The sequence below is a fragment of the Heterodontus francisci genome, chromosome 4 (genome assembly GCF_036365525.1).
Source record: "Heterodontus francisci isolate sHetFra1 chromosome 4, sHetFra1.hap1, whole genome shotgun sequence".
In the NCBI taxonomy this organism is placed as follows: Eukaryota; Metazoa; Chordata; class Chondrichthyes; order Heterodontiformes; family Heterodontidae; genus Heterodontus; species Heterodontus francisci.
The window spans coordinates 27,031,337-27,048,104 of record NC_090374.1 but is presented as its reverse complement, the minus strand read 5'-3'; the positions used below and the strand labels follow the sequence as shown (position 1 = coordinate 27,048,104).

Genomic DNA, 16,768 nt, shown 5'->3' with positions numbered 1-16,768 from the left:
GCATGATTGGGGTAATGATCACACAATATGCAGAGCAGGGCAAGCTGCTAGAAGAGGGGGTTTGGGGAGAAGGGCTCTCAGTAGGAGGCCACATCCACCCAGGGTATTCAAGAAAGGGGGGATTTATTGAAAGCTGATACTTGCTGCAGCCACAACTGTAACTTCAGAGCAGGCAAGGACTGCATTATCAGTGACTGCGAAGGTGACCAGAGGGATGAACCTTTATGCATCTGGATCCTTCTAGACAGGAATGGAAATATTTGCAACTGCTCACAGTTTTCTGTCTACTAATACATAATGGAGATCACTGAGGCTGTCTATTCAAACAGAGCAAACGGCATTTCATTTTCTCTTACTAGAGACCAACAAGCAGAGCAAGTATGTGGCTCGGCTCAGAGTGCAGGTTTCCCCATTCTGCATGGTGCTATTGACTGCACACATCGCTTTAGGGGCACTGCTTATCAACTCTGCCATATACTGTAACCGAAAGGGATTCCATCCCTTCAGCCTCCAGCTTGGGTGCAGTTGTAGGCAGAGAATCATGTAATTTGATGTCCATTATCCTGGCGACAGGCATGATGCCTTCATTCAGCAGTCTGCTGTGCCATCTGCAATTGGGCCAACATGCCAGATCAAAGGGTGGTTATCCACTGATGACATGGGCCATGATTCTGGTGTGCAACACATGCACAGCGTTTTTTTTTTACTCGTTTTGTTGGATGTGGGCATCACTGGCCAGGCCAGCATTTATTGCCCATGAGAAGGTGGTGGTGAGTGGCCTTCTTGAACTGCTGCAGTCCATGTGGTCTAGGTACACCAATAGTGCTATTAGGAAGAGAGTTCCAGGATTTTGACCCAGGGACAGTGAAGGAACGGTAATATAGCTCCAAGTCAGGATGGTGTATGGCTTGGAGGGGAAATTACAGGTAGTGGTGTTCCGACACATCTGCTCCCCTTGTCCTTCTAGATGATAGAGGTCACGGGTTTGGAAGGTGCTGCCTGAGCAGCCTTGGTGCATTGTATCTTGCATAGTGGCGGCAGCGTGTACCATATACAATGGGAGTGGAGGGTGTGAATGTTTGTGGACAGTGTGGCAATCAAGCGGGCTGCCTTGTCCTGGATGGTCATAGAGAGAGAGATACAGCACTGAAACAGGCTCTTCGGCCCACCGAGTCTGTGCCAACCCATTTATACTAATCCCTACCACATCCCCACAATCCTCCTACCACCTACCCACAGTAGGGGCAGTTTACAATGGCCAATTTACTTATCAACCTGCAAGTCTTTGGCTGTGGGAGGAAACCGGAGCACCGGGCAGAAACCCACGCCATCACAGGGAGAACTTGCAAACTCCATACAGGCAGGACCCAGAACTGAACCCAGGTCGCTGGAGCTGTGAGGCTGCGGTGCTAACCACTGCGCCACTGTGCTTCCCTGTGTCGAGCTTCTTGAGTGTTGTTGGAGCTGCACCCATCCAGGCAAGTGGAGAGTGTTCCATCACACTCCTGACTTGTGCCTTGTAGACGGTGGACAACCCTGTGGGGAGTCAGGAGGTGAGTTACTCGCCGCAGGATTCCTATCCTCTGATTGCTCTTGTAGCCACAGTATTTATATGGCTACTCTAGTTCAGTTTCTGGTCAATGGTAACTCCCAGAATGTTGATAGTGGGGAGGTGGGGGGAGGAATTCAGTGATTGTAATGCCATTAAATATCAAGGGGAGATGGTCATTGCCCGGCACTTGTGTGGCACGAATGTTACTTGCCACTTATCAGCCCAAACCTGGATTTTGTCCAGGTCTTGCTGCACTTCTGCATAGACTGCGTCAGTATCTGAGGAGTTGCAAATGGTGCTGAACATTGTGTAATCATCACGTGCATACAATGAAATCCATGCTACCCCGTGATATGTGATAGGTTAGCCATTGGTGTGTTGAAATAACGTTTCCACTGGCTGGACCATACTAAGTGAACATTGCTGCTCTCGGCAGAGTGGGTGTAAAGACATGTGGGAATCTGCTGCATACTGCACACCTTTGCCATCATCAGAGATCAGAGGACAGCTGTTGCTACCAGCTATATGGTGAACAACAGCAACTTATATTTATGTAGCTCCTTTAACATCATAAAATGTCCCAAGGCACTTCACAGGAGCACTGTTAAACAAAATGTGACACTGAGCCACATAACGAGATATTAGGATGACTGAAAGTTTTGTCAAAGAGGTAGGTTTTAGGGAGTGTCTTAAAGGAGGAAAGGAACGTGGAGAGGTGTAGGGAGGTATTCCAGAGCTTAGGGCCCAGACAACTGAAGGAATCACCATCAATGGTGAGGCAATTAAAATCAGGGATGTTCAAGAGGCCAGAATTAGATGAGCGTTAGATATCTCTGAGAGTTGTGGGGCTGGAGGAGATTTAAAAATGAGGATAAGCATTTTAAAATCAAGATGTTCCTTGACTGGGAGCCAATGTAGGTCAGCGAGCACAGCGCATTTAGGTGAATGGAAGTTGGTGTGAGTTAAGATGCAGGCAGCAGAGTTTTGGACGACGTCAAGTTTACGGAGGGTAGAATGTGGGAGACCAGCCAGGAGTGTGTCGGAATAGTCAAGTTTAGAGGTAACGAAGAAAGGGATGAGAGTTTCAGTAGAAGGGCGAAGTCGGGGTCGATGTCACCATAGGTAGAAATAGGTGGTCTTAGTGATGGCATGACTTTGAGGCTGGAAGGTCATCTCCAGGTCAAATGGCACTCCATGGTTGCGAACAGATTGGCTTCATCTCAGCTGTTGCCAGGGAGAGGGAATGGAGCTTGGAATAGGGACCGAAAACAAAATGGCTTCAATCTTCCCACTATTTAATAGGAGGAAGTTTCTGCTCATCCAATACTGGATGTCAGATAAGCAGCCTGATAGTTTAGCAACAATGGAGAAGGTAGTGCAAAAGGCGTTCGTGAGGTAGAGCTGGGTGTCGTCAGATGATGTCACCGAGGAGCAGCAGGTAGATGAGAAATAGGGAGCCAAGGATAAATCGTTGGGGGACACTAGACCTAACGGTGCAGGAGCAGGGTTGAAGATATTGTATCCAGAGAATCACTTGCAATTAGATAGATAAGAATAGAACCAGGTGAGAGCAGTCCCACCCGCTGGACGGCAGTGAAGAGGCATTGGAAGAGGATGTTGTGGTCAAACGTGCCAAAGGATGACGAGGGAAAGTTTACCTTTGTCATAGTCACATAGGATGTTATTTGTGACTTAGATAAGAGCTGTTTCGAGACGGTGGCAGGGGTGGAAACCTGACTGGAGGGATTCAAACATGGAGTTCCGGGAAAGATGGAAACTGGTTTGGAAAGGGACAACACATTCAAGGACTATGGAGAGGAAAAGGAGATTGCAGGTGTGATGATAGTTTGCAACGGTGTTGGGATCAAGGGTTGGTTTTTTGAGGAGAGAGGTGATGATGGTAGATTTAAAGGAGGGGGACAACACCTGAAGAGAGAGCTGCTGGATAGAGAGACCAGCTGTGGAGGAAAGGAGGAGGCCTCCAAGACAGCCCTTTCTGCCCAAGCTGTCCGTGAAGAGCCAATGCAAATACGATACCAGCAACCACAACCCCAGTTTCCTATTCACCAACATACTTGCTCCTTGCCTTCCCTTTGTCACTGACCATCACAATGCAAAACTAAAAGGCACCACAAAAGAAACATTCCAAACCAAATTTATAAATGAAATCATGTCATTACGAGAGGGTACAGAGGAGATTTAGGAGAATGTTGCCAGGACTGGAAAAATGCAGCTATGAGGAAAGATTGGATAGGCTGGGGATGTTCTCCTTGGAACAGAGAAGGCTGAGGGGGCGATCTGATTGAAATGTACAAAATTTTGAGGGGCCTGGATAGAGTGGAGGTGAAGGACCTATTTACCTTAGCAGAGAGGTCAGTGACTAGGAAGCATAGATGTAAAGTGATTGGTAGAAAAATTAGAGGGGAGATGAAGGAAACCTTTTTCACCCTGCGGGTGGTGGGGGTCTGGAACTCACTGTCTGAAAGGGTAGTTGAGACAGAAACCCTCAACTCATTCAAAAGGAGTCTGGAGATGCACCTCAGGTGGTGTAATCTGCAGGGATATGGACCAAATACTGGAAGGTGGGATTAGAATGGGTCGATCATTTTTCGGCAGGCACAGACACGATGGGCCAAGTGGCCTCTTTCTGTGCCTTAAACTTTCTATGATTCAATGATTCTATGAAATGTAAACTAATCACCCTTGTGCATTCCCTTAGTGCATGTCTTCCGTGTGCTTTTACCTATCCCAGTGCTGCTATGCAATGCAACCCCAGTGGCTGCAGCACATAGCTGGTGGAAGGCTGCTGATTTTCAGTGGAGGAAGCGGCAGATGTCATTGGAGGGTGGCCTCTAGTAGCTCTGAGCCTAGAAGGCTTGTCTGGACTGCACCACCTCAGCATGAGTGGCTGGCATGCTGAGTGGCTGTGGTGGGAGCATGAATGCTGTCGCCCTGAGAGAGGACAGCAGGTTCCTACTCCTTGGAACCACTGCCACTCCCTTGGCATGGCCCCTCAGCAATCTGAGTAATCTGTTGGAGGACAGATTTCCAGACCATTGTGACACCCTGCAAGCCCCTTTGAACACAATCATCCACAGCCCTGATGAGCTTACATGGCAGCAGACTGCCCGTGCATGACAGTATCCTAGCTTCCACTGCAGCACTTAGATATTGCTGCTTTTTGCTGCAATGGAAGCTGAGACATTGGCCATCAGATCCTGGATCATGGTTGATTCTATAAATGTGTGAATAGAGTTGGCCACCACTTCTGTGCAGGAAAGGATAAGCTCCGAGCTCTCCCTGTGTCAAGATGGTGCCGAACTCCTCCATGCTGTTTGACATTGACTGCATGCTTTCTGGCAGGCTTCCCAATGCACCAAGCATTTCGTTGTACATACTCGTCAGCACTCTTCTGTAGGCTGCCCCATCAAAGTCCTCTGCAGCAGAACTTGTGTGCCACCGCATCCTCCGGCAAAGTGGCACTTCAGGATTAACTTTTAGCAATGTTTCACAGGGAAATAAGTATTTTTAACAAAACTGTAAAGCACATATTGAGATATAATACAGATGTTACAGGTGTTGGCACGAACAAATTAGTATGCACATAATGCAAACAAAAAATTTTGGCAATACTCAGCTGGTCAGGTAGCATCTGTGGAGAAAGAAACAGTGAACGGCCGGAATTTCACACCACCGCCGCCCCCCCCCCCCCCCCCCCGTTTCAGGTCGATGACCTTTTGTTGGAACTGATTAGAGATTTAACAATTTATGAGCAAGTACAGAGCCAGAGAAAAGCTGGAGCATGGTAGGGAGAGCAGAAGGGAAAGTCTGTGATAGGGTGGCGGGCCTGAGTGATTAAATAACAAAAGTGATGATGGTATAAAGGCAAAAGGGGATGGTCACGGCACAAATAAAGAAACAAAAGATGCGTCTTTAGGAGCTGTAAATGGCAACAGCAGAACCATTACCAGAACCTGCTGTTTTAACATACAATATTGTATATATTCTGCTTTAATATTCTGTTCAGTATTCATTGAATCTTGACCAAATGCAAGGCAAATGTTAGTCATTTGGGTTCTGTTTTAATTTGTATATGTCCTCCACGATGACAGATTGCATGGTTGCGACTGTTCCTCCTGCAGATGCCTCATTTCCATGAGCACCAGGTCCCATCAACATTATTTCAACTGCCTTGGAGCCACCCCGATGCCTGTAATTCAGAATCCTGTGGCCTGGGTGGAATCATGGGAACCAATCTGCGACAGGATTTATTGTTTTTCCGCCCCTCTTCCCCCACCATGCTGAATGTCAAATTCCTTCTGATATTGTGTCATAGCTTAACACTGGCACTACATATTAATATGGACTGCTATTTGTCTTACAGTCAGTAAAAATTTAGTAAAGGTAATTGGCAAATGAAACAAGGGTGAGATGAGGAGAAATTCTTTTGTGCAGTGTGTTGTCATGATCTGGAATGTACTGCCTAAAAGGGAAAGCAGATTCAGTACTAACTTTCAACAGGGAATCGGATAAATTGTAGGGCTTTGGGGAAAGGGCAAGGGAGTGGGACGAATTGGATAGCTCTGTCAAAAAGCTGACACAGGTGCAATAGACTGAGTGGCTTTCTGTGCTGTACAGCATTACCCCTGAAATAATCAAGAGTGCCAAGCCTGCTATACTCTCAGCACTACATGAACTGCTATGCCTGTGCTGGGACGAGGGAGCAGTACCCCAGGACATGCGCGATGCCAACATCATCACCCTCTATAAAAACAAAGGTGACCGCGGTGACTGCAACAACTACCGTGGAATCTCCCTGCTCAGCATAGTGGGGAAAGTCTTTGCTCGAGTCGCTCTGAACAGGCTCCAGAAGCTGGCCGAGCGCGTCTACCCTGAGGCACAGTGTGGCTTTCGTGCAGAGAGATCGACTATTGACATGCTGTTCTCCCTTCGTCAGATACAGGAGAAATGCCGTGAACAACAGATGCCCCTCTACATTGCTTTCATTGATCTCACCAAAGCCTTTGACCTCGTCAGCAGACGTGGTCTCTTCAGACTACTAGAAAAGATCGGATGTCCACCAAAGCTACTAAGTATCATCACCTCATTCCATGACAATATGAAAGGCACAATTCAACATGGTGGCTCCTCATCAGAGCCCTTTCCTATCCTGAGTGGTGTGAAACAGGGCTGTGTTCTCGCACCCACACTTTTTGGGATTTTCTTCTCCCTGCTGCTTTCACATGCGTTCAAATCCTCTGAAGAAGGAATTTTCCTCCACACAAGATCAGGGGGCAGGTTGTTCAACCTTGCCCGTCTAAGAGCGAAGTCCAAAGTACGGAAAGTCCTCATCAGAGAACTCCTCTTTGCTGACGATGCTGCTTTAACGTCTCACACTGAAGAATGCCTGCAGAGTCTCATCGACAGGTTTGCGTCTGCCTGCAATGAATTTGGCCTAACCATCAGCCTCAAGAAAACGAACATCATGGGGCAGGATGTCAGAAATGCTCCATCCATCAATATTGGCGACCACGCTCTGGAAGTGGTTCAAGAGTTCACCTACCTAGGCTCAACTATCACCAGTAACCTGTCTCTAGATGCAGAAATCAACAAGCGCATGGGTAAGGCTTCCACTGCTATGTCCAGACTGGCCAAGAGAGTGTGGGAAAATGGCGCACTGACACGGAACACAAAAGTCCGAGTGTATCAGGCCTGTGTCCTCAGTACCTTGCTCTACGGCAGCGAGGCCTGGACAACGTATGCCAGCCAAGAGCGACGTCTCAATTCATTCCATCTTCGCTGCCTTCGGAGAATACTTGGCATCAGGTGGCAGGACTATATCTCCAACACAGAAGTCCTTGAAGCGGCCAACACCCCCAGCTTATACACACTACTGAGTCAGCGGCGCTTGAGATGGCTTGGCCATGTGAGCCGCATGGAAGATGGCAGGATCCCCAAAGACACATTGTACAGCGAGCTCGCCACTGGTATCAGACCCACCGGCCGTCCATGTCTCCGTTATAAAGACGTCTGCAAACGCGACATGAAATCGTGTGACATTGATCACAAGTCGTGGGAGTCAGTTGCCAGCATTCGCCAGAGCTGGCGGGCAGCCATAAAGACAGGGCTAAATTGTGGCGAGTCGAAGAGACTTAGTAGTTGGCAGGAAAAAAGACAGAGGCGCAAGGGGAGAGCCAACTGTGCAACAGCCCCAACAAACAAATTTCTCTGCAGCACCTGTGGAAGAGCCTGTCACTCCAGAATTGGCCTTTATAGCCACTCCAGGCGCTGCTTCACAAACCACTGACCACCTCCAGGCGCGTATCCATTGTCTCTCGAGATAAGGAGGCCCAAAGAAGACCATTCTATGATTTGTTTGACAGTTCCTCGGGAAATGTTTGCGAAAATGATTCTCCTGATCGTGATTTCTGCTGGTTCTTTAAGAGTCTGTTTGGAGTGCCTGGGCTTGAAGGCTGAATCCTCTTGGGCAAGGCTGGAGTTCTGCCAGCTTCACTTAAGTGCCCCTCCAAGTTTTGTGATTTACTTGTCCTTTTAGTGCCAGCGGTGATTGAAAATCGGATCTCCCGTGGGGGACTGGGGGACAGGCGTAGTACATTTGCACTACTTTAGAAGCCACACGATTCTATAAAATGCTGTAGTGCATGGCGAACAGATTCTAGTGCTTGAAGCGGCTTTGATACTGTACTTTCACCTCAAGGGCAGTGACTTAAATCCAGCACAGATTGATGGGATTAAAGTCTTTGTTCAAAGGCTGCGATGATCCTCTGTGAATTGAACTCGGGCAGTTTCAACCCAGTCCCTAGTAAGGCTGGATTTAATTTGGGACAAATTGCATTGAGGAGTCACAGGATAGTTGGTGCGGTAAGTGGAAATTGTCACTCTGGCACAATAGGCAACACCCTGCTGGGATTAGGTCATAGTAAATGGAGTTTCACTATTCATTTGCAGCTGATTTGGGAGTGCTTTTTCTGACACTGCATGTGTAATGTAATTTAGTTCCCCAGCGCTAACATCCCTTATCTTTCTGAGCATAAAGATTCATTACCCGGCTCCCTCAATTAAAGAGAAATGTTTTCTCTTAAGGTTGACTGGAAAAGGCTGTTGTCTTATTGACTGTTTTAAGTCCTCAGTAAGGTCGTAGCATTTTCCAAATTACCACTTCAAAAAGGCAAAACCAACAGTTTTTGCATACAAATGCACAGAGACTAAATGAGACACAAGGGATTAGTAGGTTGGATAAGCAGAGCCAACAGCTTGGATAAAGGCTGCACAGTGCAGTGTTGACACACTCGATTCAGAAGATACAGAATAGTTGGAGAGGATTACAAAGCAAAAATCCAATTGAGTTGTTCAAATGATGATATCACATTCTTTATCATGTGATTTCTAAGATTGAATTATTGTCTATTATCCTATGTCCCTCATTTAGTTTTATAATGTGATTTTTTTTAAAGCCTGTTATAAGTTATAACAGGCATTTATATAGCACCTTTAACGTGGTAAAACATCCCAAGGCTCTTAGTAGGAGTGTTATCTGACAACAAGCCACATAAGGAAATATAACGTCAGGTGGCCTAAGGCTTGGTCAAAGAGGTAGGTTTTAAGGAGCATCTTCAAGGTGCAGAGAGGTAGAGAGACATGAGGTTTACTGAGGGAAATTCAGAGATTAGGATCTAGACTGCTGAAGGCATGACCTCCAATGGTAGAGTGTTGAAAATTAGGAATGTGTAAGAGGTCAGAATTGGAGGAGAGGAAAGATTTTGGACGGTTGTGGGGCTGGAGGAGCTTACAGAGATAGGGAGGGGTGAGGCCATGGAGGGACTTTAAAAAGAAGAATGAGAATTTTGAAATGGAGGCATTGCTAAACTGGGACATTGTAGGCTAGCAAGCACAGGGGTGAACGAGAATGGGTGCGAATTAGGGTAAAGGCAGCAGAGTTTTCCATGAACTCAAATTTACAGAGAGTGCAAGGTGGGAGGCTGGTCAGGAGTGCATTGAAATAGTTGAGTCTGGAGATAACAATGTTATGGTTAAGGGTCTTGTAATACAATACAGAATACTTTATCATTACATTTATAATGTCATCTCAACTTGTCAATGTGGTACCTTGTGATATGATGAATACAGAATATTTTATTGCAGGAATACAAAGATTTATTTGAGAATATTAGAAATTTTGCATGTTACTTAGACTGTGACTATCAGATAGGATTTTGTTTTTCTCATTTCTTCAGGCTTGTTATTTTTATCAAGGTAAACAATGCACAGAAAAATTCAGAGGTTTAATTGTGCCACCAGAGGATTTGTTTAATCAAGTTACTGGAAATTGATGCATGTGATTCACACAAATAACAGAATATACTAACTGGTATATTGCCTCATAATAATTTGTAGATTACTATCTGTTAAACTTGAATTGATTACATCACAATATTTAAATATCATCTCCTTCGAATACGTTGAGGCCACTTACTGTTGGAACCGCAACTCCATATTTGAACCCCTCCAATCACATTTCTGCCCCTGCTATATCACTGAAATGTCTCTATTCAAAGTCTCAAATGACCTCCTGTGTGACTGCAGCTGTGGTGCACTGTCCCTCTTTATCCTCCATGACAGCTCTGCAGCCTCTGATACATTTGGCCACACCATCCTCTTCCAATGTCTCTCCTGCGTTGTCCAGCTGAGTGAGACTGCTGTTGCGTGCATCGCCGTTGCACATTGCAGTTGTAGCCAGAGAAACTCATTCAATGGCTTCTGTTCCTGCCCTGCGCCATTGCCTCTGGAGACCCCAAAGGATCTAACCCTGGCCCCTTTTTCTCATCTATATGCTGCCTCTTCACGACATCATCCAAAAACATGAGGCTGAATCTTAACTCCCAAAAACAGGTCAGGTGGGGATCTGGTGAGATGTTAAAATAAAAAAAAAAATGCCCCAATGGAAGTGGGACAAAGGGTGGGGAAACAACCAGCTCCCAGGGGGCACGTTAGTCAACTAAATATTTTAATAAGGCTTGTAGCCTCTGATTTAACCTTCTTTCCAGGTTTAACTGTTGATGTTCAGGTTTCCCAGGCCTTTGGGAAACCTGGCAGATGAAGGGACAGGAGGACAGCTTCAGGGAGAAGGTAAGTGCTCTCTTCCGCCACCATCCCCATACCCCACCTTGGGGATTGGGCCCCCATGCTCCCTCCCCTCCCTCCACTCCCTCCATGAGAGACCACCCCACTCCATGGACCTGTCCTCCGGGGTCAGTGATCAGCCCCTCCCTACCTTGGGGATCAGACTCCCATCTTCCCATGCTCTCACCAGCAGCAGCAGTAGGTGACTTGCACCACAGCATGTGGGGAAACCCAAATTTCCAAGTTTCTGGACAGAAACTCCACTGCCCTCCACCCCGCCTACACTGACTGCCCCATCCAGATTCAGCTGAAGTTGGGTTGCAATTATATACTAATGACTCCCAGCTCTACCTCACCACCACCTCTCTTCACCTGTTCACTGACTCTGTGTTCTGTGGTTAATTCTTAGCTGCCCTCTGAAATGGCCTAGCATGCCACTCAGTTGTATTCAAGAAGATGGTTCACCACCACCTTCTTGAGGGCAATTAGGGATGGGCTTTCAATGACCTTAACCACTCCCTGCATGAAAAAGTTATTCCTCATGTCACTCCTGCTTCTCTTACTAAATACTTCAAATCTGTGCCCTCTCGTTCTTGATCCTTTCACGAGTGGGAACAGTTTACCTCTGTCTACTCTGTCCATGATTTTGAATACCTCTATCAAATCACCTCTCAGCCTTCTCTTCTCTAGGGAAAACAGTCCTAACTTCTCCAGTCTGTCTTCATAACTGAAGTTCCACATCCCTGGAACCATTCTCATGAATCTTTTCTGTACTCTCTCCAATGCCTTCACGTCTTTCCTAAAATGTGGCACCCAGAACTGGACTCAATATTCCAGCTGAGGCTGAATTTGTGTCTTATACAAGTTCAACATAACTTCCTTTTAGTCTATGCCCCTATTAATAAAGCCCAGGATACTGTATGCTTTATTAACTTCTCTCTCAATCTGTCCTGCCACCTTCAATGACTTTTGCACATATACACCCAGATCCTTCTGCTCCTGCACCCCCTTTAGAATTGTACCCTTTATTTTACATTGTCTCTCCATGTTCTTCCTACCATAATGAATCATTTCACATTTCTCTGCATTGAACTTCATCTGCCATCATTCTGTCCATTCCACCAACCTGTCTATGTCCTTTTGGAGTTCTACACTGTCCTCCTCACATGTCATAATACTTCCAAGTTTCATATCATCTGCAAACTTTGAAATTGTGCCCTGTACACCAAGTTCTAGATCATTAATATATATCAGAAAAAGCAAGGATCCCAATACTGACCCCTGGGGAACTCCACTACAAACTTTCCTCCAGCCTGAAATACATCCATTAACTCTTTGTTTCCTGTCACTCAGCCAATTCCATATCCATGGTGTTACCGTCCCTTTTATTCCATGAGCTATAACCTTGCTTACAAGTCTGTTGTGTGGCACTGTATCAAATGCCTTTTGAAAGTCCATGTACACCTCATCAACCCGCTATGTTACCTCCTCAAAAAACTCCAAGTTAGTTAAACATGATTTTCCCTTACGAAATTTATGATGGCCTTCTTTAATTAACCTGCATTTGATCATGTGACTATTATTTTTGTCCTGATTTATTCTTTCCAGAAGTTTCCCCACCACCAAAGTTAAACTGACTGGCCTGTAGTTGCTGGGCTTATTTTTACACCCTTTTTTGAACACGGGTGTAAACGTTTGCAATTCTCTAGTCCTCTGGCACCACCCCCGAGTCTAAGGAAGACTGAAAAATTATGACCAGTGCCTCTGCGATTTCCACCCTCACTTCCCTCAGTATCCTTGGATGCATCTGATCCAGACTTGGTGCTTTATCCACTTTTAAGTACAGACAGCCTATCTGTTATCAATCTTAAACCCTTCTAGTGTCTGAATTACCTCCTATTTCACCATTGCCTGGGTTGCATCTTCTTCTTTGGCAAAAATGCCAAGTATTCTTAAAAACCTCAGCTATGCCCTCTGCTTCCATCTTAAAAGAGGTGGCTAATGAGGCAGTAAATGCGTTGGTGTTAATTTTTCAAAATTCGCTAGATTCTGGAAAGGTTCCATCAGACTGGAAAGTAGCAAATATAACCCCTTTACTCAAGAAGTGGGGGAGGCAGAAAACAGGTAACTATCGACCAGTTAGCTTGACGTCTTTTGTGGGCAAGATGTTTGAATCGATCATTAAGGAGGCTATAGCTGGGCACTTAGAAAAACTCAAGATAATTATTCTGCTATTAACACTCTCTTTGGACCAATGCTTTGTCTTTCACCACAAGCATTAACACACTCTTTGCCTTTGTCCCATGACAGCTTTGTAATTTAATCTCTCCTGCCCTCTGCCCTATCAGACACCTTCCCTTTTGTTCAATTCCCCACTATGCCCCCACCCCCTTCACTTGCTCAATACCTAATTCTTTTCAACCTTTGGCTGTTCTGATGAAAGATCAAATGTTAACTCTGCTTCTGTCTTCACAGATGCCGTCTGACCTGCTAAGTATTTCCAGCACTTTCTGCTTTTTACTTCAAGATAATTGGGAATAGTCAGCATGGTTTTGTGAAAGGGAAATCACATTTAACCAATTTATTGGAGTTCTTTGAAGGAGTAACATGCGCTGTGGATAAAGGGGAGCCCATAGACATACTGTACTTGGATGACCAGAAGGCATTTGAGAAGGTGCTACATGAAAAATTATTGCGCAAAGTAGGAGCTCAAGGTGTAGGGGGTAACATATTAGCATGGATAGAAATTTGGCTGGCTGGCAGAAAACAGAGAGTATGCATAAATGTGTCCTGTTCTGATTGGCAGGATGTGATGAGTGGAGTCCCACAGGGGTCTGTGGTGGGGCTTCAACCTTTTACAATTTATATCAATGATTTAGATGAGGGGAGCAATGGGGTGGTAGCTAAATTTGTAGATGACACAAAGATAGGTAGGAAAGTATGTTGTGAAGAGGACATAAGGAGGTTGCAGACCGATATAGATAGGTTGAGTGAGTGGGCAAAAATCTGGTAGATGGAGTACAAAGTGGGAAAATGTGAAGTTGTTCACTTTGGCAGGAAGAATAAAAAGGCGGAGTGTTATTTAAATGGGGAACGACTGCAGAATTCTGAGGTGCAGAGGGATCTAGGTGTTCTAGTGCATGAGTTACAAAAAGTTAGTATGCTGGTACAGCAAATAATAAAGCTAATAGAATGCTATTCTTTATTACGAGAGGAATTGAAAAGTAAGGATGTTATGCTTCAGTTATACAGGGCATTGGTGAGACCACATCTCTAATACCATGCACAGTTTTGATCTCCTTATTTCAGGAAGGATGTAAATGCGTTGGAGGCGGATCAGATGAGGTTTACTAGATTGATACCTGGAATGAGCGGGTTGTCTTATGAGGAAAGGTTGGACAGACTGGGCTTCTTTTCACTGGAGTTTAGACGAGTGAGGGGAGACTTGATTGAAGTATATAAGATTCTGAACAGCCTTGACAGGTAGATGTGGAAAGAATGTTTCCTCTTGTGGGTGAGTCCAGAAATAGGGGGCACTGTTTTAAAATTAGGGGCCGCCCTTTTAGGACAGAGATGAGGAGAAATGTTTTCTCTGAGGGTTGTGCGACTTTGGAACTCTGCCTCAGAAGGTGGTGGAGACAGGGTCATTGAATATTTTTAAGGCAGAGGTAGATAGATTCTTGTTCGGCAAAGGAATCAAAGGTTATTGATGAGAGTGTGGAATATGAGACACAAACAGATCAGCCGTGATCTTATTGAATGGCAGAGCAGGCTCGAGGGGCTGAATGGTCTACTTCTCCTAATTTGTGTGTTCGTATGTATAAGTCCCCCTTGTGGTCCTTAATTGGCCCCACTCCTCCTTTTGCCATCTTTTTACTATTTATATGTCTATAGAAGACTTTGGGATTCCCTTTAATGTTAGCTGCCAGCCTCTTTTCATGCTCTCACTTTGCTTCTCATATTTGCTTTTTTACTTCCACTCTGGACCTTCTATATTCAGCCTGGTTCTCAATACTATTTTCTACCTGGCGTCTGTCATAAGCACTTTTTCTTCTTTATCTTAATCTCTACCTCTTTTGCCATCCAGGGAGCTCTGGATTTGTTTGCCCTACCTTTCCCCTTTGAGGGAATGTACCTTGACTGTGCCCGAACTATCTCTTCTTTGAAGGTAGCCTATTGTTCAGCGACTGTTTTTCCTGCGAACCTTTGACTCCAATTTATTTGCTCCAGCTCCGTTATAGAGTCATAGAGAGATACACCACAGCAACAGGCCCTTCAGCCCACCGAGTCTGTGCCGACCATCAACCACCCATTTATACTAACCCTACATTAATCCCATATTCCCTACCACCTACCTACACTAGGGGCAATTTACAATGACCAACTTACCTTTAAGTCTTTGGCGGTGGGAGGAAACCGGAGCACCCGGTGGAAACCCACACAGTCACAGGGAGAACTTGCAAACTCCACACAGGCAGTACCCAGAACTCGGGTCGCTGGAGCTGTGAGGCTGCGGTGCTAACCACTGCGTTCTTACCTCATTGACGTTGGCTTTCCCCCAGTTAATTATTCTTGCTCTGGATTGTTCTTTGTCCTTCTTCATAGTCAGCCTAAACCTTATGATACAATGATCACTGTCCCCTAAGCGATCTCCTACTGATACTTGATGCACTTGGCCCACCTCATTCCCAAGAACCAGGTCTAGCGGTGCCTCCTTTCTCTTTGGACTAGAAAAATACTGTTGTAGAAAATTTTCCTGAATACACTCTCGGAACTCATGTCCCACACTGCCCTTTACCATACTACTATCCCAGTCTATAGATAATCGAAGTCCCCCATTATAACTACCCTATAATTTTTGCACCTCTGTAATTTCCTTGCAAATTTGTTCCTCCATGTCCTTCCCACAAGCTGGTGGCCTAAAGACAACACCGAGCAATGTAACTGCTCCTTTTTTGTTCCTTAACTCTAGCCAATTGATTCTGTCGTCGACCCCTCTGGGACATCCTTTTTCTCCAGCACTGCAATGCTCTCCTTAACCAATACTGCCACCCTTCCCCCCCATTTTTTTCCCTTTCCTATCTTTCCTGAACTCCTTGTATCCAGGAATATTTAACACCCAGTCATGCCCTTCTTTGAGCCAGCTCTCAGTTATAGCCACATTATCATATTTCGACATGGCAATCTGTGTCTGTAACTCACCAATCTTATTAACCACACTCTGTGCATTCATATACATGCACATTAACCCTGATTTAGACTATATTACTTTCTCCCTTACTCTGACCCCACCCAATAACTTACTATTCCCTACTCTAGTGCTGTTTATCTCTCTCAGTGTGTATCTTGGTATTCCTCTCTGATATTTCCTCCTGGTTCCCACACCCCTGACAAATTACTAGTTTTGCTTTCTTCTAATCTGAGCTCCCTCTCAGATGCCCATCCCCCTGCCAATCTAGTTGAAACACTCCCCAACAGCACTAGCAAATCTCCCTGCGAGGATGTTAGTCCCAGCCCTGCTAAGATGCAGCCTGTCCATCTTGTACAGGTCCCACCTGCCCCAGAACCAGTCCCAATGCCTCAGAAATCTGATGCCCTCCCTACTACGCCAGTTCTCCAGCCACGTGTTCAATTGCTCAATTCTCCTATTCCTATGCACACTCGTATGTGGGACTGGGAGTAATCCTGAGAGTACTGCTTTTGAGGTCCTGCTGTTTAGTGTCCTTCCTAACTGCCTAAAATTTGCTTTCAGGACCTCATCCCCCTTCCTACCTGTGTTGTTGATGCCAACGTAGACTATGACTTCTGGCTGTTCCCCCTCCCCCAGAAGAATGTCCTGTAGTTGCTCCATCATATCCTTAACCCTGGCACCAGGAAAGCAACATACCATCCTGGAATCACGTCTGTAGCCGCAGAAATGCCTGTCCATTGCCACATGGCTATCTGTGCCTGTAACTCACCAATCTTATTAACCACACTGTGTGCATTCACGTACATACACATTAACTCTGATTTCGACTTTATAACTTTCTCCCTTACTCTGACCCCACGACTTAACGAATTCCCTATCACGAC

At 45.6% G+C, this 16,768-nt stretch overlaps 2 protein-coding genes across 10 annotated transcripts in view; one reads left to right on the top strand and one right to left on the bottom strand.

Annotated features, from left to right (window-relative positions):
• Nucleotides 1–16,768, top strand: part of fbxo8 (F-box protein 8) — a 105,110-nt gene that overhangs the window by 2,148 nt on the left and 86,194 nt on the right. For 3 of the 9 annotated variants that reach the window (XR_010974839.1, XM_068029306.1, XM_068029303.1), the window contains exon 1: nucleotides 8,118–8,434. The exons of 3 other annotated variants lie outside the window; for them this stretch is intronic. Coding sequence is in view for 3 of the 6 variants with exons in the window: in XM_068029306.1 (XP_067885407.1) it covers nucleotides 8,330–8,434 (105 nt within the window). In the remaining 3 variants the exon portion in view is untranslated. Of the gene's footprint in view, nucleotides 1–8,117; nucleotides 8,435–16,768 lie in introns of those variants that run through there. 3 more of the 9 variants (XM_068029302.1, XM_068029308.1, XM_068029311.1) reach the window with 3 other exon arrangements.
• Nucleotides 1–16,768, bottom strand: part of cep44 (centrosomal protein 44) — a 138,496-nt gene that overhangs the window by 121,073 nt on the left and 655 nt on the right. The window lies entirely within an intron of this gene.